The sequence below is a fragment of the Hyperolius riggenbachi genome, chromosome 3 (genome assembly GCF_040937935.1).
Source record: "Hyperolius riggenbachi isolate aHypRig1 chromosome 3, aHypRig1.pri, whole genome shotgun sequence".
Classification (NCBI taxonomy): Eukaryota; Metazoa; Chordata; class Amphibia; order Anura; family Hyperoliidae; genus Hyperolius; species Hyperolius riggenbachi.
In genome coordinates this window covers 281,007,271-281,031,766 of record NC_090648.1, presented here as the reverse complement: position 1 = coordinate 281,031,766, position 24,496 = coordinate 281,007,271, and the positions used below count along the sequence as shown (strand labels likewise).

At 41.9% G+C, this 24,496-nt stretch overlaps 1 protein-coding gene across 4 annotated transcripts in view; it reads right to left on the bottom strand.

Annotated features, from left to right (window-relative positions):
- The window catches only part of SLC13A1 (solute carrier family 13 member 1), a 119,507-nt gene that overhangs the window by 13,193 nt on the left and 81,818 nt on the right, over positions 1-24,496 (bottom strand). For all 4 annotated transcript variants that reach the window (XM_068272707.1, XM_068272705.1, XM_068272708.1 and 1 more), the window contains 5 exons: positions 13,931-14,085; positions 9,461-9,580; positions 7,430-7,528; positions 7,242-7,343; positions 4,374-4,477 (listed from right to left, as the gene is read on the bottom strand). In XM_068272707.1, coding sequence (XP_068128808.1) covers positions 4,374-4,477; positions 7,242-7,343; positions 7,430-7,528; positions 9,461-9,580; positions 13,931-14,085 — 580 coding nt within the window. The remainder of the gene's footprint in view (positions 1-4,373; positions 4,478-7,241; positions 7,344-7,429; positions 7,529-9,460; positions 9,581-13,930; positions 14,086-24,496) is intronic.

The following is a 24,496-nucleotide window of genomic DNA, read 5'->3' as shown; positions in this document are numbered from 1 at the left end:
TAAATAAAAAATAGAAGCTAGTGAGATATATACCCCTTTTATTTCTTTGCACAGTGCCATATTTCACAAAGAAAATGTATCAGTCTCTATGGGTGAATGGAACTTAAATGAAGGATTTCATTGAAGAGATAATTGAGAGGGATCTCAGCTTGATTTCATTGCACCATACCCTGCAAACACTTTAGCAACCTTGGAGATGACAGGTATAATTGGTTGATGTATGACGGTTACCATTGCAACTTTATAATATATATATATATATATAAAGCATTTGAACAAGCCACATTGCCCAGGCACACTTGTGATCATTCTAGTGTTTTTTGACCTGATCTCTCTCCAGTGCAGTTTCTAGGCTAAAATGCACCCAGGGCGAGTGTGTAAAAATTGGGCCCCCCCCCCCCCAAGCAAGGTATGGGTGCCCGCAGTATAGGTTAGCCAGGTCTAGTTGCACTTAGTATAGGTCCCCCCAGTATAGGTAGCCAAGAATAGGTACCCCAGTATAGGTAGCCAGGCATAGGTGAGCCAGTATAGTTGCCCCCGCTATAGGTTAGCCAGGTAGGTGCCTCCAGTATAGGTAGCCAGTATAGTTGCCCCCAGTATAGGTTAGATAGGCAGGCGCCCCCGGTATAAGTTAGATAGGTAGGTGCCCCAGTACAGGTTAGCTAGGTGGGTGCCTCTAATATAGGTAGCCAGAATAGTTACCCCCAGCATAGGTTAGATAGGTAGGTGCCCCCCAGTATAGGTTAGATGGGTAGCTGCCCCCCAGTATAGGTTAGATTAGGTAGGTGCCCCCGAGTATAGGTTAGATTAGGTAGCTGCCCCCCAGCGTAGGTTAGATTAAGTAGGTGCCCCCAGGGTAGGTTAGATTAGGTAGGTGCCTCTCAGTGTAGGTTAGATTAGGTAGGTGCCCCCCAGTATAGGTTAGATAGGTAGCTGCCCCCCAGCGTAGGTTAGATTAGGTAGCTGCCCCCAGTGTAGGTTAGATTAGGTAGGTGCCCCCCAGGGTAGGTTAGATTAGGTAGGTGCCCCCCAGTGTAGGTTAGATTAGGTAGGTGCCCCCCAGTATAGGTTAGATAGGTAGCTGCCCCCCATCGTAGGTTAGATTAGGTAGCTGCCCCCCAGTGTAGGTTAGATTAGGTAGGTGCCCCCCAGGGTAGGGTAGATAGGTAGCTGTCCCCCATAATGGAGGGGGGATCCGGAGCCGCGGGGAGGGCAGCCCGACCTCTCCCTCCCTCTCCTGGGCCGCTCTCTGTGCTCCCCCCTCAGATGCAGAGCGCAGCAGCAGCCAGGGAGGGAGCGCTGTATACAACATACCTCCCTGCGTTCTAAGCGCTGCTCTCTCACCGCCGGTCTCTTCCTCTCTGCCGCCTTTACGATGATACACACGCTGGTTCCGGCTAAACAGAAACCAGCGTGTGTATCATCGTATAGGCGACAGAGAGGAAGAGACCGGCGGCGAGAGAGCAGCGCTTGGAACGCAGGGAGGTATGTTGTATACAGCGCTCCCTCCCTGGCTGCTGCTGCGCTCTGCATCTGAGGGGGGAGCACGGAGGGCGGCCCAGGAGAGGGAGGGAGAGGTCGGGCTGCCCTCCCCGCGGCTCCGGCTCCCCCCTCCATTTCAGCGCCCACCTCCCAACAGCGCCCCGGGCGGCGGCACGGGCCACACGGCCCTAGAAACGGGCGTGTCTCTCTCCATATGTTCCACAAGGAGTTGCTGGGTAAGTTGCGGTTCATATGGTTCTGGTGGTGATACTTTATATTCCCCTACTTATAATTTGTCCCTTTGGATATGTAATTCAGGGCCCGGATTTTGCCTCCACCCAAATTACAGAGATTTAATAGAAACTCCCCCAGTGTCTCTATAGCCATAATTAAAGTTACGGTCTATGGCGGCCCCCAAATCAGGTGCTATATGGTGCCGTGCAGGTGCCGAGATGACCTGACTCGTAAAACTGCAGTGCTTTATGTCAGCTTTTACTGAGATGGCGAGGTTGGCAGGGAATACTCTATACTACTGAGTTTTGGTCTATTTAATCTGTCTAATAAATGTGCCATTGCTGTAAAACAATGTGTGGTGGCCATACATGGTACAATTTTTCATTTGTTTTCGATTAGATTATTTAGTTTGATTATTCCGTTAGATCGAATATAAAGATTTTTCCAGCATGTCCGATCTGATTTTTCTCGAAAAAACGGGATAATCGTTCGAATTTCTTGATCGAAATTTTTATTTTTTTTACTTTCATTCGATTCGATCATTTAGATCGAAAAAACGGGATAATCGAATGGTTTTTTTGTACCGTGTATGGCCACCATAAGATTGTAAAAAAACAACAATAAATGCTATTTCCTGCTTTATGCAGATTTATAAATCAATGACCTTTATTCAATTCACTTCTTCTCCCAAGTTTTCTCCTAGGTGACATTTTCACAACTTACCAATAACTTTAAGCCTTCTCAGCCACCAGCAAGAAAGAAAACCCTTTTGATAATAACAGTCGTCAGTACTTTAAACTTACCTTTTGGTACTTTTTAAATTGCAGGTTGCTGAAAAAAAATATCATCTAGGAGGAAATTTAGGAGAATGTAAATAAGGCTCAGTGGCCCATGTGCAATTCCCTTTTTCTCCTGAGTTGTCTCCTAGATGATATTTTCACAACTTGTCATAAAATGCCTTTTATGCAACCAGCAAGCAAAAAAAAAAAAATACTCAAAACAACTTTTGGGTACTTTTTCAATTGTAAAATGCTGAAAATGTAGTTTAAAGAGAAGATGAAAATTATCTCCTAGGATATAACTCAAGTGAAAAATATGAATTGCATATAGGCCAGTGAAAGAGGGAATAATTCTAGGCATCTTTTACACCGAGCCATTTACTGTTGTCATAGTTTTCTACAACTTTACTAATATTAGCTGCAAACTGAAGCTATTATTTAATGGCATTCAGTTACAAAATGACATTTTTGTTATGATATTGTTTGTACTAATGTCAAGGAGCCATAAAACATAGTAATCATTTTACACAAAAAGCATGTACCTATTCAGAAAGAAAAATATGCAACTACTTCATATCTGTCTATAAAGAGTGTGAAACAATGTGAGCTGACATTGTAGAACAATGGTTAGCTGATAGTACGATAAACATTTTCTGCATTGTCCCCCTTTTTTGTTGCATTGTGATTGCTGTAAATATATATATAAGGCAAAGACAAAAAGAAACATGGCAGCATGAGTTGACTTGTGTATGAATCATAGGGATGCAATAGATGTAAATGATCTCAAATCATTACAAAAGGAGAAGCAAGCTGTGTGTAATGGTGACACAAGCTGACAGTCTGTTCATGGAAGCAGTAGATTTGGGCGCATGAGACAAGTGGACAAAAAGGGCGCCCCATTCACTTCCATTATAAATATCGTTTAATGGGCGCTGAACAGGGAAAAAAAGGCGCCGGTGATTATTAACGTTTTAACAAACGGCGCCCGGAGATTTTTCAGGATTTATAACGGCGCCCGGAGATTTTTAAGGATTTATAACGGCGCCCGGAGATTTTTAAGGATTTATAACTATGTTTGTGATGATTTAAGTTTACAAAATGAGCCCGTGACGAATAACGTTTATGAAGATACTAAATCACTATTTCTAAAACATTTCTAAAACATTATTATCCACCCAAAAAAATAATTTACATTTTTTTCTTTACATTTTTTATTTATTAATGTCTGTAAAACATTATATCCATAGGGGGTTTTAGGTTTAGGCACCAACAGGGGGGTCTTAGGTTTAGGCACCAACAGGGGGGTCTTAGGTTTAGGCACCAACTGGGGGGTCTTAGGTTTAGGCACCAACTGGGGGGTCTTAGGTTTAGGCACCAACAGGGGGGTATTAGGTTTAGACACCAACTGGGGGGTCTTAGGTTTAGGCACCAACTGGGGGTCTTAGGTTTAGGCACCAACAGGGGGGGTCTTAGGTTTAGGCACCAACAGGGGGGTCTTAGGTTTAGGCACCAACTGGGGGGTCTTAGGTTTAGGCACCAACTGGGGGGTCTTAGGTTTAGGCACCAACAGGGGGGTCTTAGGTTTAGGCACCAACAGGGGGTCTAGGGGTTAGGGATAGGTACAGGGAGGGTTTTTAATAAACGTAAATATAAGTTTCACTTTACAAACAGGGAAGATTAACGTTTTAAGAATTGCCGATCTCATACACATTATTTAGTGATTTATAAATTCTTAAAACACTATTTATAAACGAAATTCTACACAATATTTCTATAAACGATATTTCCATTTATCGTTTATACCACGCGCCCTTTTTTCCCGACGCCCTTTTCGTACGTACGCGTGTTCATTGCACAGTTTTCAACACAATACTCAACTGATTTTGCCGTCAGATTTTCTTTTCAAGGGATATGCAGGAACAATAAAGAAGAGAAGACCCAGCATTAAGGCAGCGGTAGAGTCAGTGGCATAACCACGGTAGCTAAAACACAGGAATAAAACAAATTACAATTGGCTCATGGTTAGACACTCCCACAAAAGATAAAGTCTAAATGATAAAAAAAAGTTCAAGGTCCTTTAAAAAGGTCTTTTAAAATGAAATGTAACACCTTCCCAGGTAACAAATTTGGTGACAATAACATGTTTAATTTAATAACATGCTTTGCAGTTAACTTGGAAAGTCAGTACCGCGATCTTTCCGCAAAATTGGAATTCAGCAATTCAAACCATACCTAACGTAATTAAAATATGTATTTGTTTATGCTGACGTTTTCTGCAGTGCTTTACAGCATATTGAATTATTTATGTCATTATCAGGTATGGTCGGAAAATTCAGCGGAATTATTAATTCCGTGATTCCGGCCGGAATTAGCTAATTCCGACTCCGGTGGTCGGAACGGAATTCCTATACCTCTTAAACGGAATTCCGCGGAAATTATATAATTCCGACAAAATTTTCCGATATAACCCCCAAAAAAATTCTCTCTCTCTCTCTCTCTCTCTCTCTCTCTCTCCCTCTCTCCCTCTCTCCCTCTCTCCCTCTCTCCCTCCCTCCCTCCACTACATGCTAAAGCTCGCTAAAGCATGCTTATATACCATAGCATATCTATTGAATTGATCATAATGGTAGTATGGTACATGCTACGCCAGCTTTAGCATGTAGAGGTGGGACAAGGTCCTTCAGCACCCAAGGCTGAGACAGCAAAGTGCGCCCCCCCATCCCTCCCACCCCAGCCGTCACACACTGATTGCTATTACACTAAGAGGTGCCCCAGGGCCCCCAACCCCCCCAACACCTTAATCTCTACTTATCTGGCTTGCAGTCACTGCCATGTATCACCTTTTCTTATTTCTTTCTGCTTCAAACACAATTGGGAATGACAGCTGAATGAATTGTGCACCCCCTCCTACACTGCGCCCTGAGGCTGGAGCCTCTCCAGCCTCTGCCTCGGCCCGGCCCTGAGTGTGGTTGATGGTCTAGGGGGTAAGACAGATACCTACTACCATGCAGTGTGGTTCATGGTCTAGAGGGTAAGACAGATACCTACTACCCACTGTGTCCTGGGTTCAAATCCCAGCTATGGAATATAAGCATGCTTTTCAAAAAGTACAAATCCTTATTCATGCTACTTTTTCTATTGAATTGATCATAATGGTAGTATGGTTTATGCTAGGTGAGCTTTAGCATGTAGTATGGTTCATGGTCTAGAGGGTAAGACAGATACCTACTACCCACTGTGTCCTGGGTTCAAATCCCAGCTATGGTATATAAGCTGTTTTGAAAATCTGCAATTCCCTAATTGATGATATAAGAGGATGGATGGATGTCGAGAGAGAGAGAGAGAGAGAGAGACAGAGAGAGAGAGAGAGAGAGAGAGAGGGAGAGATTTTAAAATTTTTCCGACGGAATTCCGTATACGTCGGAATTCCGCGGAACAGCTCGGTATACCGTCGGAATGAAACGGTAGCGGAATTTCGGTATGACGGTATGCGGAATTGTCCCGGAAACGGACTCTTCCGACCATGCCTGGTCATTATCTGTCCCTGGAAGGAGCTCACATTCTGATGTCCCTACCATAGTAAGTTATAATTTTCTCATGACGTTCTAGGCCCCTTCTAGGGGGAAGGCTGTAAACTCATGTAGAGCTAACTTGAGGAAAGGTAAATTTTCTACCAACTGAATCTTATTTGTATAGTAATACAGATGATGTATTATTAAAACATCAGTCATGATGTCACAGGGGTGTACATATTTTAACGTCGCTGGTGAGCTGGGCGCAGGCTAAGCTGAATGACTGCTCACCCTGCTGCCACTCTAATTTACAGTGGCGTTAAATACTATTCCCCCTCTGAGTTGTAGTTGTAGCAGTTACTTGATCTGCATAAATAACAAAGGCCTCGATTCATCAACACTTAGCAAATTTGTTAACAACAGTTTGGTAAAATACTGAATTTGTTAACTTCATTTCAGGATTCATCAAAGTTATCTACAGCTGTTAGCGAACATTCGTTAACGATTCTGTAACGATTCGCTAAAACGAAAGAAAGTGCAATTCATGAAAAAGAAAGTGGGCGTGGTTTAGCGTTACATTTAGGATTAGTTATCTCCTTCACTGCTCTGTCGTTATTCCTGTCAGATCATTGCTGACAGAGAAGGTGGAGCCATTTGAAGTGGTTATGTATCAGCTGAGAGTGATTCAAAGGCGCAGAAGGGCAAGAATAAGGTCTGCAACCATATAAATTTGTAAGAGAATAGATTTATTTGCTATAACACGACATCTGCATTTCTCTTGAATCATCTTGTAAGAGAACACAGGCAGTGCCAGGGTTAACTAATTTTGCTAGCTGCACTATAATTTTTTAGAAAAGGCTCCTATCAAATTGTGGGATTGTCCCAACCACTTCCAGAATCCTGGTCCAGGTGTTAAGCCCTATTCAGAATGTTGCTACGTAGTGCTCAAAGGACTGCCTTTTACCCACAATTCCATGGGAATCTTATGGCCTTGTGTTAAATTACTGCTGTAAAATGGAAATATCGACACGTTACCGAATGTTTACCGAATTGTTATCGAATTCACACCGAATGCCGAAAAACCTTGTTGAATACAACTAGAAATCGCTAAACTTCGAATTCGGTAATTTAACAAACTGGAAAAAGTTATCCCAAAGACAATGATGAATCGAGGCCAAAGTTCACAGTAACACAGTTCTAGGAATCATGGTTGCAATAATGTAATTATACTTACTTAGGAAAAAGGGTCGACCATCCAGGGATAAATCCTGGATCCCTTGTAAACCACAGCAACGCCATTAGTAGAAAAAGAATGAAGGTCATGATCTCCTGATAGCTATAAGCAAAGTTTACAATATTTATGTTCCTGATATGATTAATGCAACTATGAATATTACCATATGTGTTTATACGAAAGATTACCTAAGAGGGCCAAGTTTTTTGTACTCATCCAAGATTACTTTTGCTGAAGCCTTTTCTCGTTCTGTTTTTTCTTTGCCGCATTTAAACATTTCTTTAACACTTAAATAAAGCATAAACGCATTAGGGTATAAAGTCAATGAAGTAATGTGAATTACAGAATTTGTCATGTAAATGGTAAATAAATATCTACTTTTAGCAATTGTGTATTTACAGTTATTTAAATTGAAAAAAGACATACGTCCATCGAGTTCAACCGAAAATAAACAACACCAAGGCGAAAAACCCTTACAAGGCATTATCTAATTAGCCCCAAAAGGGAAAGAAATTCCTTCCGGACTCCAGATGGCAATCAGATAAAATCCCTGAATCAACACCACCGGGCATTACCTAGTAATTATAGCCATGGATGTCTTCCAAAGCAAGGAAAGCATCTAAGCCCCCTTTAAATGCAGATATAGAATTTCACCGAGAATTAACTAATGGTACTGACAAATGCTATGTTAGGGTTGAAATATTTAAATTCACATTAAACGCAGTGCAATTGTAAAAAATATAGTTCAGTATTGAACCTAAATTATTCATTATGATTACAGAACTGGAAGTATTGTAAGAATTAACAAGTACATATATAAGATATGGGAGAAGTGTTCACCAGATGAAAACAGAAGAATGGATTCCAGTAGTTGAGTAAAACATTTAGAGAATACTTAATAACAAATAATAATAATTTCCAAAACAAAATGATACTTGCTAAAGCTAGCTGTAGATGACCTAAGAGTGCCCAGTGCTGTTTCCAGTTGGTATTACTTGATCACTATGCTCATCAGGGAATAACATCAGGTGCACCATCAAGTACAGGGTGGGCTATTTATATGGATACACCTTAATAAAATGGGAATGGTTGGTGATATTAACTTCCTGTTTGTGGCACATTAGTATATGTGAGGGGGCAACTTTTCAAGATGGGTGGAGACCATGGTGGCCATTTTGAAGTTGGCCATTTTGAATCCAACTTTACTTTTTTCAATAGGAATGGGGTCATGTGACCATCAAACTTATTGGGAATTTCACAAGAAAAACAAAGGTGTGCTTGGTTTTAACGTAACTTTATTCTTTCATGAGTTATTTACAAGCTTCTCTTTGTTTACAGCCATTGACATGTCGCCAAGATTAACACATGAGGAGCGGATAGAAATTGTGTTGATGTCTGGTGAACGTAGTAACCGGGTCATTGCAGCAGATTTCAATGCAGGCCACCCTACGAGACCACCCATCTCCCATGCTACAGTTAGCAAACTGCTTGCTAAGTTTTGTGAAACTGGTTCAGTGTTGGATTTGCAACAGATTATTAACAAGCTTCTCCTGTGAAGTTGTCGGCTGATCCCATCTTTCTCATCATCGTCCTTACCCCTATCAGGCAAGATATTGAACAGAGCTTCAAACCGAGGCAATTGATTGATGTTTCTTATCACACCAACAGTTGTCATCTTCTCTGAAAAATTCTTATTAGTGGTCTTGTAGACCCATGCCAGCCTTGTGCTGGTGCACATTTTGTTCTTGTCCTTTAGCAGCCATTTGATCTTTCCCTTGGTGATGGAGAGGTTGTTATTGAAAGAAACTGATTCTGTGGGCAGGTGTGCTCTATACACATACCCAGTTGAGATCAGGATAATCTGTAATTTATTGTAATCTGTTTGCCACATTACCAATCTGTGGGAGCCAAAATTCTGGTTGGGTTGTAGGGAATTGATGACATTCAAATTAATTTAGATCTTTTATGTAATTTGTGGTATATATTCTGCATTTTATCATCAAACCTATCAAACCTACCAAAAAAAATTACAATCTGTTCATTTCTTTCTAAGTGATTCAGCAGGGGATTATACAATACAATACAACACAACACAACACACACACACACACACACACACACACACACACACACACACACACACACACACACACACACACACACACACACTCAAAGTAATACATTTCTGTAGTATTTTTACTAAGTGGAAATGCTCTTACTCAAATCCGAAGAAGAGCCATTGCAGCCATACCCATGACAGCAGAAGTAGGATGATGCTAATTGGAATGCAGAGCAAGAACCATGTGCCAAAATTAATCTCTGTGCTGGCAGGATAGCGCCTAAAAATAAACAATCAGATTAGCAAGAAAACCAACAATACTGATGTTGTTAACAAATATTCAACAAAGTAGTGGAAGTAGAAGGTACTAAATGTAAACTGATAAATAATCCGAATTTATCTTGGTCCTTCTTAAAGAAGAGATCCATCACTAGATTAAGTACCAGATAACCGCTGTATGTGATTCTTGGACATTCACAAGTTACCATTAGCAAATGGTTTTACTAAAATGTCTGTTATCAGCTCTCTGAATAAGATGTAGATCCAGAAGGAATAAAGACGTTTGCATAAAAAATACTAGAACACTGAGCTGTGATGGGAGCAGACATGGGTTCCACTCAGAAGAAGAAGAATTCCATAATCAGGCACACTCTTTAGCCAAATGTTTTTTGAACTTTGAGCAGAGAGGGGAAATTTACTCAAAACAGAACACCAAGCAGAAACGTCAATAAAATCATTTCAGCGGAACTGAACAGAATAAAAGTTAGGAAATTGTATTATAATTTGATACCCTACAAATTCCTTCTGTTTTAAATAGATAACACTGTTCATTTTATTTTTTTAGCACAGGGCTTCTAGCTTCCTTTTGGTCCACAACAAAAAATCTTGGTTCCTCTCCCCTTTGTTGGGTGACTGGTATCACTACTGCCAAAACCCTGAGGGCTTTCTATAAAAAAAACTGCTTATCAACTAATGGATGGTGATTTTTTTTTTCAGGATTTTTAGCAATTCATCTCTTTAGGAATGGGTAAATTATTTTTGGGGAAAAACCTGTTCAATCTTTTTTACACTGTGAAGCGATAAGCCTCTCTTAGTGTGTAAATTATAATGTAGCATTCTTATCTTTTTATGGAGGCAATGACTACTCCCGTCACGTACAATATTGACCTTAACGTTCCTATCAGAAACTCCATTTACTTGAATAGATTAACTGATCAGCAGCTGTGACCATTATTGTGCAGCCATTGAAGCAGTGGTACATGGCTAACTCATGTGCATTGCAGCTGCAAATCAATATTTCCTAATGTGCCAAACATAGCAAAAGTTGCAATATTGTACAAATTAGCTGCGCTCATAAAAAGTCCCAACAGATATTTCTTATGTGCAGCTAGTATTCAGGTTTTGCTCTCCGCTTCCACTCAGGAATGGTAGCCGTGCCCGCCTCGGCAAGAAACCACCACCACACCCCACGCAGTGGCCACTCACCGCTATGTTATGACCCTCAATCAAGTGGGTCTTCAGCGCCTATGGGGTCATCTGGCCGCCCCCTGCCTTTCACCGGAAACCTTCTCCCGAATTCCAAAACTGCTGTCTGTTGGTCTTTTAATCACCTCAAAAGAGACATACCAGAGCTCCCATAGCGTAAAATTGTAAAAAACTTTTAATTATAAAAAAAGAGATTGCACACTCACAAGCTAGGCTGAGGTTGTTCACATAGAGTTTTTTTGGGCTCCACCCCAAACGTTGGCCGCCGGGTTGGCTTGTTGCGCTGTGTTGCCTCCCACCGCTTGCCACGTCCGTCCCCACGCCTGCTAGTTTGTTGGCCGCGTGCGCTTGACCGGTTTCGTCGCTAAATGCGACTCCTCAGAAGCATGCTTCTGAGGAGTCGCATTTAGCGACGAAACCGGTCAAGCGCACGCGGCCAACAAACTAGCAGGCGTGGGGACGGACGTGGCAAGCGGTGGGAGGCAACACAGCGCAACAAGCCAACCCGGCGGCCAACGTTTGGGGTGGAGCCCAAAAAAACTCTATGTGAACAACCTCAGCCTAGCTTGTGAGTGTGCAATCTCTTTTTTTATAATTAAAAGTTTTTTACAATTTTACGCTATGGGAGCTCTGGTATGTCTCTTTTGAGGTGATTAAAAGACCAACAGACAGCAGTTTTGGAATTCGGGAGAAGGTTTCCGGTGAAAGGCAGGGGGCGGCCAGATGACCCCATAGGCGCTGAAGACCCACTTGATTGAGGGTCATAACATAGCGGTGAGTGGCCACTGCGTGGGGTGTGGTGGTGGTTTCTTGCCGAGGCGGGCACGGCTACCATTCCTGAGTGGAAGCGGAGAGCAAAACCTGAATACTAGCTGCACATAAGAAATATCTGTTGGGACTTTTTATGAGCGCAGCTAATTTGTACAATATTGGACTTTTAGGAATTTCATAGCAGCGCACCACCGATTGTTTTACCACCCTGTAAATTTATATCAGCGCAGTGTTTTGAGATTTTATAGCAAAAGTTGCAGATAGATACTAGACTCAAACACCACTGTCCTTCATCATTACCTATAGCGTTTTTTAGATTAAAAATGCTGAATGTTCTGTGCTCATAACTAAGAGGTGATCAGGCAAAAAAGAACACACACTTACGGTATGTGAAAGAGTGCAATGCCCTTTTAAAGTGCATATCATTTCAAGTGCTCGTAACTTTAATAAATGTAAGGTTCTGTTGAAATAACATCACTAAAAACTACCAAAAAAACATTTGGTAGCTTAAATTCTAGACCTCATACAATCATAAAAACCTTTACCTTGTACTAATTAAAGACTAAAATGACTAAATGAGTAAATTATAGAATGTAAACTCAAACATTAGCCAATGGTTCGGGACGCACACCTAGCTTACAATGGGCATAAAGGAATGTATTGTTACACTCACTATCCTGTAATGAAGTGGATTCGGCATTCAGTAAAAATAACATTTCTCATTTACACCTTTAAAATGTTGTATAATTAAGACTTCATCACCAGTACTTTGCATTGCACTTCCTTTGTCATTTTGGTGGTTCTGGTTTCCCTTAATTTTAAAGGGAATAACAGTTTGAAATAATATAGAGTAAAAGCTTGGATTGAGAGTAACGCACTTTGCATTGCAAGCAAAAATGTTTGTGAAATTAGGAATTGATAAACAAGCAAAAAAGTAAAAAAAAGTATACATGTGTCACGTCAATACAATTGATCCAATAGTTCTTCTCCCTTTTGTGTTGAAGGATTGCACTTAATCTGAGTGTAGAGACTGTGCAAAGTCACATTTCCATGAAATGCCTAAAAGTAGGCAAATATAGCTGTCATTGGATAAGTTCCTTGTTAAAGCCCCAACAAAAGGTTGGGGTGAGCCAACAGATAGCAATGATTCTGTTAGTTATAGTGAAAGTCTTGTTTACATTTTTATCTTATACTATTTTACTATAACTGTATTGGATTGTGGAATGAATCAACTGGGTTTCCAATAATTCTTATGGGGAAATTTGCTTTGTTATAACAGTGCTTTGGATAGCAAGCATGTTTCTGGAACGAATTATGCTCGCAAACCAAAGGTCCAATGTATAACTAAAAACGTTCTCCCTATTCCTTATTTTTTATATAGTTACCATACCTTTTTTTTTTGTTCCCAAAGTAAAGCCACCTACGTGAAAATCCTAATTTCCCCTTGGCCACAGTCAGCTAGTACTGGAAGCAGCCATCTTTAACAATAATGTAATAACCCAGTTCATTTAGAAACCTGTGGTGAGGAAAACAACAATTTGCTGCTTACAATAAGTGTAGCTTACACATAGTAGGTCTCTTTTATTAGTAAAGCCTTATAACCATCACTGGGAGATCAAATAGCAGGCACTCAGCAGACTGTGTAGCACTCATATGTATGTGTATGCTTGCTCACAAACCAGCAGCCCTTTCTGTTCATATACCAGTCGTAAAAATTAAAATAAGCCTATTAAACATACATGGGGGGGGGGGGGGGGGGCGACAAAAGTTTGTGCTTAGAAGTTGTACCTGTAGGGCACAGGTGTCAAACTCCAGGCCTGGAGGGCCGGATACATGCCAGTGTTTAGGATGGACTGAGAAAGAGAGGAATGTGTTCTACCTGATGGACCACACCTTTCCTGATTCCGGCCCATCAATTCATTTGAGCTGTGTCAAAAATGTGTGAGGAGGACCTCGGTCCTCGAAGGACCGGTTTGACATCCCTGCTGTAGGGATGTCAATTAAATTAGAGCAGAGAGGACATTTATACTGTAAGTGCGCTTTAACTGAGTACCTTGTTTAGCATTTTTCCAAAATTGTGTCAGTATGCACAGTTCTGTGTATATACAAATACAGTCAGGTATCATAATCCCTTTGCGGTTATGTAAGTGCAAAGCCTCAGTGCTTTCCTGCAGAGCTCTACACCTCATTCTTAGACTGAAAGAAGGAGTTAAATATTTCATCACTCTCTTACACATATGAGCAATGTATTTGAGCTGTTATGTCTGCAGACACAAACAGTTCTTATATAACCCATGTTGGCCAGATTATGTTTGATATCCAGTTTACTCAGCTGAATTATATACCCAATGAAAGTGCTCAAATTTATACTCACGTTTGAAACTGTTCAGCAAAAATCAAGTTAGTAGATGTTCCAGTAATTGTGGTAAGGCCCCCGATTGTGGAGGAATAAGCAATGCACAGACACATTGCTTTACACATCATATGATCCCTTTTATTTCTGTATTTCTTTCCTGCTCCTGCATGAATCTGTGGTATAAACACATACATCGATTAATGTGAATAATGTGGATTAATGACATCTATTGCTGAAGAGAACAATATGTAACATTTGTGTAGAAGAGTAACACATATAAAGCTGAATTTCGGAAAATGTAGTTGATAGTTGAGAGGTGGATAGGCACATCCAATGTAACTCAGTAGCTTGACAATAGACCAGAGTCATTCAAGTAGGGTGAAACTCAAAATTAAACTTTTGCTCTAAAACATTAAACACGGTAAAAAAACAATGAAACCGTAAAAGACCTGGGACCCACTGGGAGCACTTTTGTAGCACTTGCCAATTGCATAGCCACATACCAGTGGTTCCCCATTTAATCTCACACGCAGCATTGCAATCGCAGAGTAATCACAAATTGTTGCTTGCAGCATCTTGGGAGTCATCCCGGACTGATCACATCATTGGCTGCAGTAGCCAAGTCTTGATTGCTCTGGGAATCGCTTTGAAATCGCTGCTCTTTCCGCAATTGGTCAAAAGGTAGGCGCTTTGCGATTTGACGCAAAATGCCTGTGGTGCTTCCTAGGTCCAAGGCTGGTCTAATGTCACTAAAAGACACATTTATACTTTATTATCTTATTGACGTGTACTTTAATAATTACTGAACAAGTAAAGTGCACACATGTTGTATGAAATGGCATGACAATTAAATCCCATTGTACCACATTTTTGAACAAAGTATACACTAGGTCAGTGATGACTAACCTTGGCACTCCAGCTGAGACAAAACTACAAATCCCATCATGCCTCTGCCTCCCTGAGCTAAGCTTAGAGCTGTCAGAGTATTGCAATGCCTCATGGGACTTGTAGTTCCACCACAGCTGGAGTGCCAAGGTTAGCCATCACTTCACTAGGTATTACTTACTGTACATTACTTTACTAAAGTCACTATAACTTAATTGCATTTGTTAATATTTGAAAAGACCCCACCCCCAGAAACCCCACCATAAAGCAAAAATGGTCCAAATTTGTATTACTTAAATTAACGCTTATAGAATAAAATCTGTATTTAGACTTAGGGGTTGACATGTACCAAAGTTATACATCCAGAAACTTTTTGTTTTCATAAGTACCGTACGCTATCAAAATCATAATGCCTGTGACTAACTCATCGCTTATAGATTCTCCTAAAGTGCATTCCATTACAGTATTACTGTAGCTAAACATTCTGTAAAATGTTATCCTGGAGTTTATTATCATCATTGTTATCACTACGTGTATACCTAATATGTGCCTGCATAATGTGCATTTTCTTCTTTATATTACCTTTTCATATACTTGACACAAGTTTCTATTCTAATATCGTGATTCGTGAGCTATGACGGTACTGCGTGACTCACAGCTCAATTGCTAATTATCTACTTTTTCCTACTTCAGTTTGATTTTATCTAACAATTCAATGGCATGGTGTCCAGGACAAACAAAGCTAACTTATGAAACCACAGGTTCAGGCAAAGTTTTTCTCCTATGCATTTTAACAAGACGTTATTTTAAGTGTGAAGTAAAGGTCCATACACATGCTAGATAAAGGTTTGCGTACACAAACGAAGGATGTCGTTCAAAAAACATTTCCCAGCAAAAAGAAATGAAAAGTACAGTAGCTGAAACGACGTTGTCCACATACAACCAATATTTCAAATGATAATGTATTTTAAAAACTGTGCACAGAAGCAGAAAGTGTCATGTCACAGGATATTTCTGCATGCGCTGGAACAATGTTGACTTGTACACACTGGCCAACTGCACAATATCTGCTCAACAGTCATCTGACTTGATCCACCAGTGGTTTTGGGCAGGATACCTGATACTGGTCACTCGTCATTGTCATTCAGCTACGACTGAAATTGCGAAATCTGTCATTTGTCAGACATTTTAAATAATTTTCATCTAGCATGTTTACAAGGCTTAATAGTTTGTGCCTCAGAGAATTCTAGCTGCCTTTTCACTCTGTCAGTCTGATGCCTTGCATGATGATAGGCTATGTATTAGCAGGGAGGTATGACTTTCGTTGTCAGAACAATCACTCTTTATCTTCATACCCATGAGACTAAAGTGGGATATCCATAGATGTGGAACATACTGTACACTATATTGCCAGAAATATTGGGACTTCCCTCCAAATCATTTCATTGCAAGTGTTCTAATCCCTTCCATGGCCACAAGTGTATAAAATCAAACACCTAAGCATTGAAACATTTGTGAAATAATTGGTTGCTCTCCCAAGCTCAGTGCATTACAACATAATACTGTGATAGGATGCCACCTATGCAATAAGGCTATTCATGAAATGTCCTTGCCACAGTCACTGCATCACTTAGACTTTCAATGAGAAGCAAGGTTTTGGCCAGTACTACCGAAGTAAAATAGCTCTTTTATTAGTAAATTTTAAAGTCCAGCAAGTACAGAAGTAAAAAGCCAATGTGTCCAGGAGCAGGACAAGCTGACTTTTACGTTTTGTACTTGATGGACTTTTACAATTTTATATATTTTAAGAGCTATTTCACTTTGGTATTACTGATACTAATCCATGTTACTGGAGCACTGTAGGTATGTTCTCTAGGGTGATGAATTAGGCTTCTCTGTCTGGCAATCTGAAGGACCACTCTTAGTTTGAAGGATGCCAGGATAACAGTACTTGCCTGTTGCTTAGACACTTTGGACAAGTTCATGCTCTCAAGATTATCTCCCAGGAAAATAAACTCCCGTAGAGAGGATGTAGGGGAGAGAAGCTCATAACTGGGCCTCGCCACATTTTGGTTCCATCATATATCCAAAGTACTTTAGCAGCTAGGTGGTGCCACTGCCAGGTGTATATAAATATATATGGGTACCAGAACTCATTTATTATACAGCCCATTGCTAGATATCAATAACCCTGTATAAACTAGGTTCTGGTTCCCAGTTTTAGCACTGTAGGCAATAGTCGGCATCTGGCTAAATAATAACTAACTGCCACCATCCACATAAGGTAACAATTATTGGTTTTCCACTATGGGCCCCTAGTGTGCAGATTTAGCATTAGAGATGTCTCGAACATAGAATTTTATGTTCTAAAAACTGTTCGCGACAGGCGAATCTGGCGAACCGCCATAGACTTCAATGGGCCGGCACATTTTAAAACCTGCAAAAACAGTTTCCGGACACAAAATTGATGAAAAAGTTGTTTCAAGGGGTCTAACACCTGGACAGGGGCATGCCAGAGGGGGATCCATGCCAAAAGTCTCACCAAAAATTATGGAGTTGACGCAAAGTCGGGTTTTAATCCCTAAATGGCAGGAATCACATTATGCACAGCTCTGGGTGTCAGTGGGCTGTGGAGTGTCACAGAGAAATGCAATAATGCTATCAGAATACGGTAAAACAATAATGCACTGGAGTGGTTCTGTGCGTGTAACTTGATGAGGCAACAGCAGTGTGCACACAGCTCTGGGTTTCAGTGGGCTGTGGAGTGTCACACACACAAAAAATACAGGAGACCGATTTGAAGTGCTTTCACTGCAAGTAAGGAACACGAACACAGGCCTAGCTAATGCTTTCCCTACCTATCTGCAGCAAGTCTGACCCTGCTCTCACTAACAGACAGCAGCCAGCAGAGAATGTATCCAATACGTCCACTGCAACAGTTTTGTGATAGGGGTGGTGGGGGACCAGGAAGGGGTGCTAGCTGATTGGCTGTCATGTGTCTGCTGACTTTGAGGTAAGGGGTCAAAGTTTACCTCAATGATAATGTATAGGGGGGGAATCGAACACGCCAAATGTTCGCTGTTCACCGCGAATGCGAACAGCCGATGTTTGCAGAATACTGCTCTGTTCGGGTCATCTCTATTTAGCATTGCTGGTGAAGAAAACATATTTAGGACTAGAAGTTAGGGTTTAGCATCAGTTAAAGATGGTTATGTTAGGAGAAAGGGTAAGCGAGAAGAGATGATAGTCTATAGTGAAATAATAGATTACAGTTAGGCTTGAGAAAGGGATTAACACTGGAGTAAAGTTAAGGACTTAACACTGGTTAGGGCGAGGCATCAGAAAGAGGTTTGTGTTGGGGGGGTGGCTAGGATTATGAACCAGGACGTGGCTTAGGATGGTGGGAGGTTAGGACAAGGTTTCAGGAAGGGGATGGGAATTGTTTAGTGTTAGGCAACCAACGGGGGGGGGAGGCATAGTTAGGTCTGGACATCATAAAGGACAATGAGACATCATGAAGGAGATCAATTAGTAATAGGGAAGAACTGCCAGAAACACATCTAAAAGAACTGTTCCAAAGCCAATAGCAGAGTATGCTAAGTCCACTACACTGACCTGGGACCTGGTGCCCACGTTAAATGGTGCCCTAATTATATGTACATGTAGGGACAGATGTGGTGACTTCCTTACACTTTTGTCAGGTCTACAAGTGCACAAGTTACTGAGTGAGACTTGATTTAAAGCACGTTTAGCAAATACAGTCGTTTCTGGACAAACAGACACGCTGTTAACAAGTGTTTTTACATAAACTTTTGCTCTTAATGTAAATAATTTTAGAAATCAGTTGAGTAAGATGACTGTTTTAATGCTTTACTGCATATGACATCTACATTTGTAAGGTATAAATTAATGTTGTTTTTTTTTATACGGTTCTGTTTAAAAGGTATTCTCTAATTAAAGTGATGTCTGTACTGCTACTGTACTAGGGTACTTTGATATAGTATATACTTACAGTTTATTTACATTTAGTGATTATATATTTATACTCATTAATATTTCATTGAGTTACTTTTTCGTAACATAAATCACACATAGTGGAACAATATGTGCTACATATTCAAAAGAAAGAGTTAAGATATACAGTATGTGCATGCACTAACATTTCAATATTAACAGTACAGCAGTAGCCAGCATACTTTAAAACAAATATTTGAAGGCTCTAAAGATTAAGTTTCCCTTTAACTGAACAGCGTATTTCTTCACTAATCTCTAAATCACACCTCACTACTAGTTCCCTGGACTCTATTCCCTCTTATCTTATCCCTCAACTCTCCTTCTCCTTCATTCCTGTTTTAACCTTCCTGGAGGTATGGATGAGCTCAGCTCGTCCATAGCCGCCGAGGCTGATATCTCTGGCCCTGATGGTCCGATTTACTTGAAATAAACTGCGCCACACGCAGCTAGCACTTTGCTAGCTGCGTGTGGTATTCGATTGCCGCTGCTTAGCGGCGATCGCCCGCACGCAGCGGCGGAAGAGGGCCCCCCGCCAGAGCCCTGCACTGCCCGGACCAGACACTTTTGGGCAGCGCAAAGGGCTGGATCTTAGGCGTCTGACGTCAGGACGTCGGCTGACGTCCATGATATCATCCCGATCGTCGTCATGGCGACGGGGTAAGCCCAACAAGAAATCCCGCTCTCTCTCCCGATTTCTTGTTACTTGTGATCACCATGTGTGCCCTTTAGTGGGCTTTCATGCTGCCAACTTTCAGTTGGCAGCATGACAAAAACTAAAAATTACATGGAAAAAACCCTGCCGCCGCCACCCTGGCAATTTAGATAGAACGCCAGGGTGGTTAACAATGTTTTTTTCACCTCTCCATCACTACTGGCATCTTTCTCATTTAACCAGCCGGGCGGTATGGACGAGCTCAGCTCGTCCATCACCGCCGGAGGCTGCCGCTCAGGCCCTGCTGGGCCGATTTTCATCAAATAAAAAGCAGCACACGCAGCCGGCACTTTGCCAGCCGCGTGTGCTGCCTGATCGCCGCCGCAGCGCAGCGATCCGCCGCGTGCAGCGGCGAAATAGGGTCCCCCCAGCCGCCTGAGCCCAGCGTAGCCGGAACAAAAAGTTCTGGCCAGCGCTAAGGGCTGGATCGGAGGTGGCTGACGTCAGGACGTCGGCTGACGTCCATGACGTCACTCCGCTCATCGCCATGGCGACGAGGTAAGCGAAACACGGAAGGCCGCTTATTGCTTGTGTTACTTCTGGCCGCCGGAGGCGATCAGAAGAACGCATCCAGAGCGCCCTCTAGTGGGCTTTCATGCAGCCAACTTTCAGTTGGCTGCATGAAATAGTTTTTTTTTTATTAAAAAAAAACCCTCCCGCAGCCGCCCTGGCGATCTTAATAGAACGCCAGGGTGGTTAAACAAGCAATCATAACACCACTAAGAAATTGTCCTTACTAAGGTTGCTAATGGCCTTCTGTGTTCGTTGACTCTGTTGATCACTCTTTGCTGCTCCAGGCCCTCTAGACACTGGGGATCTCTCCACACAATTATCTCAAGTCCCCGACTGTCACCGTAGCTACTCATTATATAGGTAGAAAAAAAACAACGTTTTGTAACAAAATAATACCTTTTAATGGCTAACTGATAGAGTTAAATTATGCAAGCTTTCTGGAATCTAGTCCCCTTCTTCAGGCATATTTCCAGATGTTAGCTGAAGTAAAAAAAACTGATGCAGGTAAATAGTAAACACGAAGATGACAGTTGTGCTGTCAAAAACCCAGTTTATGTAATTTGTTTGGCTAACACGGTGCAGAAACTTTTTTGCTTGTATCTACTCATGTCATCCCATTTCCTTAAACTTAACATGAACAAAACGGAGATTGTGATAATTCCATCCTGTCTCTCTGTTCCATCCACTTCCCATAGTCACCATCAATGTAGAAAACCCCCCAATGACCTCAACTCCTAAAGCTCGCTGTCTAGCGGTAATGCTGGACTCTGAGTTCTCATTTAGAAGACTTAGAAGACACATTAACATATTAGCTACCTCCTGCTACTTCCATCTCCAAAACATTTCCAGATTTTGTCCCTTTTTTTCACAGGAGGCAACCAAAATTCTTGTACATGCTCTAAACATATACCGTCTTGACTATTGTAACACCCTACTCTGTGGTCTTCTTAAAAGCAGACTGGCACCTCTCCAGTCCCTACTAAACACTTCTTCCCATCTCATCCACCTGGCCTCCCACTCCTCTGAGGCAGCCCCCTCTGCCAATCTTTTCATTGGTTACCAATTACGCCATTGGTTACCAATTAAACTCCTCACGCTATCATAGAAATCTCTACACACCTCCAAATATTTTCTTATTAATCTCCAGATACCTTACCACACAGAACCTTTGCTCCTCCCAGGAGACCCTTTTGTCCTCTGGCTTAGTCACCTCCTCTCACTCCCACATCCAGGGCTTCTAACGACCGTACCCTCTCCTTTGGGACTCCCATGGCCGGTTCGTCATGCTCCAAGCCTGGAATTCTTCCACTCTCAAAACTCACCTTTTCAGACAAGCCTATAATTTGCTGTAGGTCGCAATGGTGGCTGGATAGTGTACTGGTTAAGGGCTCTGCCTTTGACATGGGAGACTGGGGTTTGAAACCTGGCAAGGTGGCCTCTTGAGCGCGTCCCAGCGGCTGCAGCTCTTGAGCGCTTTGAGTCCGGCAGGAGAAAAGCACTATACAAATGTTCGGATTATTATTATTAATGGAGGCTTACTGCTTCATCCGCTAACTCCTGTTTCTCTTTCCCTAGTGTTTCCACCCCTCTCCTCTCTACATTGCACTTCAGAAACAAAAACAAAAGACCGAGAGCCCAAATGGTGCGGTATTTCAGAACAGTAGAAGAAAGATTAGTAGAAAAAGTTATACTCACAAACACGGGTTGCCCCTAGGGAACCACTCCATATGCCGGTGGGGAGAATTAGAACCTGACCCCACTCAGGTATAAGATGTCGCTCTCTGTAGAAAGAAATTAGAAAGAATCCTTGCCACCATAGAAAAACAAAAGTTTGCTTTCCTAAAACAGAAAGAATTTGCGATAATTCAGGTTGGAGTGAGCTCGAGATATCTCCCAGGCACCACTGCTGAATATATGCAAATTAACCATTGTACCCTTAGAAGCTAAACACACCTCCAGAACCGCTGGAATGCAATGATGTGTCAGCTTGTTAATATGTACAGAGCCATAATAATCCAACATGCATACAGACTGTTTCGGATTGTTTGATCCTCATCAGTGCATGGCATGGATACATTTGGCTCTATGGAGTAGGGCTTGTAAATCCGAGAGGCACAGACTAACCAGCAAGCTCATGGTGACCCAGAACTCATTGGGGTGTGTAAGGGACTACAATGGTCCTAAAAGTCCCCTTACTAAGATGTTAAGAAAAACAAAAGTTTGCTTTCCTAAAACAGAAAGAATTTGCGATAATTCAGGTTGGAGTGAGCTCGAGATGTCTCCCAGGCACCACTGCTGAATATATGCAAATTAACCATTGTACCCTTAGAAGCTAAACACACCTCCAGAACCGCTGGAATGCAATGATGTGTCAGCTTGTTAATATGTACAGAGCCATAATAATCCAACATGCATACAGACTGTTTCGGATTGTTTGATCCTCATCAGTGCATGGCATGGATACATTTGGCTCTATGGAGTAGGGCTTGTAAATCCGAGAGGCACAGACTAACCAGCAAGCTCATGGTGACCCAGAACTCATTGGGGTGTGTAAGGGACTACAATGGTCCTAAAAGTCCCCTTACTAAGATGTTAAGAAAAACAAAAGTTTGCTTTCCTAAAACAGAAAAAATTTGCGATAATTCAGGTTGGAGTGAGCTCGAGATGTCTCCCAGGCACCACTGCTGAATATATGCAAATTAACCATTGTACCCTTAGAAGCTAAACACACCTCCAGAACCGCTGGAATGCAATGATGTGTCAGCTTGTTAATATGTACAGAGCCATAATAATCCACCATAGGTGGATTGTTTTGTGATAAGGATAAGGACCAGAGGCGCCAAAAAGAGTAAAAACAATGCTAAGATTAAAAATTGGGGGGAGACGTACTCACCACCCATCAAACAGACCAAGAACCAATATAAAACACAATGTTCAGTCAAAAAATCAGCAATTTATTGGTACTCCCAGGTGCCTACATTGTAAGCTCCTCTCTACATTGTAAGCTCACAATGTATGTATTTGTACTTGTATTGCTGGATGGCATGGTTGTACACTGTTTTGAACTTCTCATGTATCTATGTTTCCCTAATATTATTTGTGCTACTATGTACAGTGCTACAGAAGATATTGGTGCTATATAAATAATAATAATAATAATAATAATGATCAGCTGTGCAGCATCTAGTAGATGAAGAGACAGGAACTTTACCTTAGATAGCAGAAGTTGGCTTGATACACGTTATCAAGATTACACAATAGACAGGCTAATCTACAAATATGACTGCTAATATTAAAATAAGAAGCATGTAGTAAGTACATTATGGGCCAAATTTACTAAGGCAAAGTACTGTACATTGCAGTACCCCATTTTAGTACTGCCATGCTCACATAACGAGTAGGAGAGCGATAGTTGCAGCTCAAAGTGCAAGCTATGCTACTTTTAGAGCTGGAGCTCCATTGACATAAATTAGGAAATAGTGTAAATGTATGCACATTCCCTTTGCATTCTAAGACATTGCAGTGGTTGGATGGAAAATACATCTGAGGCAGTTATATGACTTTTGAGAGCATTATACACGTGTTAGCACATGTAGTATGTCAAAGGTGAGAAATGGAAAAAGAGTTGTGTTTTTTTTGTTTTTGTTTTGTTAACAAAAATAAAATGTAAAAGAAAGATTGTGTACCCCTCCTTCCACAAGTCCTGTTAAAATCTTCTGTAGAGCGGTATTTACTAGGGAAATCAGAGCTCACCAGCTTGGGGCTATGCAGCAATAGTAGCCCACATGGTTTGGTGCATTAGGGCAAGAAAAGACTCCACAGCCCTTTGCAGAGATCCGTGTCCAGTGTTATGTTATGGACAAGATCATAAACCCACCTTAGTGCTCAGGGTGGGAGGTAACTGCTCCCACTTATGTGAGGGTAGGTCCTGGGGAGACTTATTTTGGAGTCTAGAAGCCCCTCTCTAGTTTTTATTTAGGAGACCCTTAGATGTCTATACCCTTCCAGGCAGTGGCGTTCCTATAATAGGGCGGCAGGGGGCGCCCCGCTCCGGGTGTCAGGCGCCCCAGGTGGTGTCATCAAGGCCTCCCACAGAGGCCTGTGCAGGAGGGGGAAGCAACACAGAATGGAGGGGTGGTGGGGAAAGCAGAGGGGAGGGGGGACGGACCCCCCACCTCCCTCACCTGGGTCCCCTCCTTCTTGCGCTTCCCCCCTCCTAATTAGTAGCAGCTTTAGATATGCGGGCAGGAGCGGGCGAAGAGGATTTACTCACCTGCTTCCTGCGTTCCAGGCGATGGCGCAAAGCGTCATCATCATGTGATGCTGCTCTCCGCCTTCTCCACCGCCCACTGTGCTTCCTGATTAGCGGAAGCGCAGTGAGTGACAGAGAAGTCGGAGACCAGCGTCACGTTACGATGATGTGTGCACCATCTCCAGAAAGCAGGTAAGTCCTCTCCGCC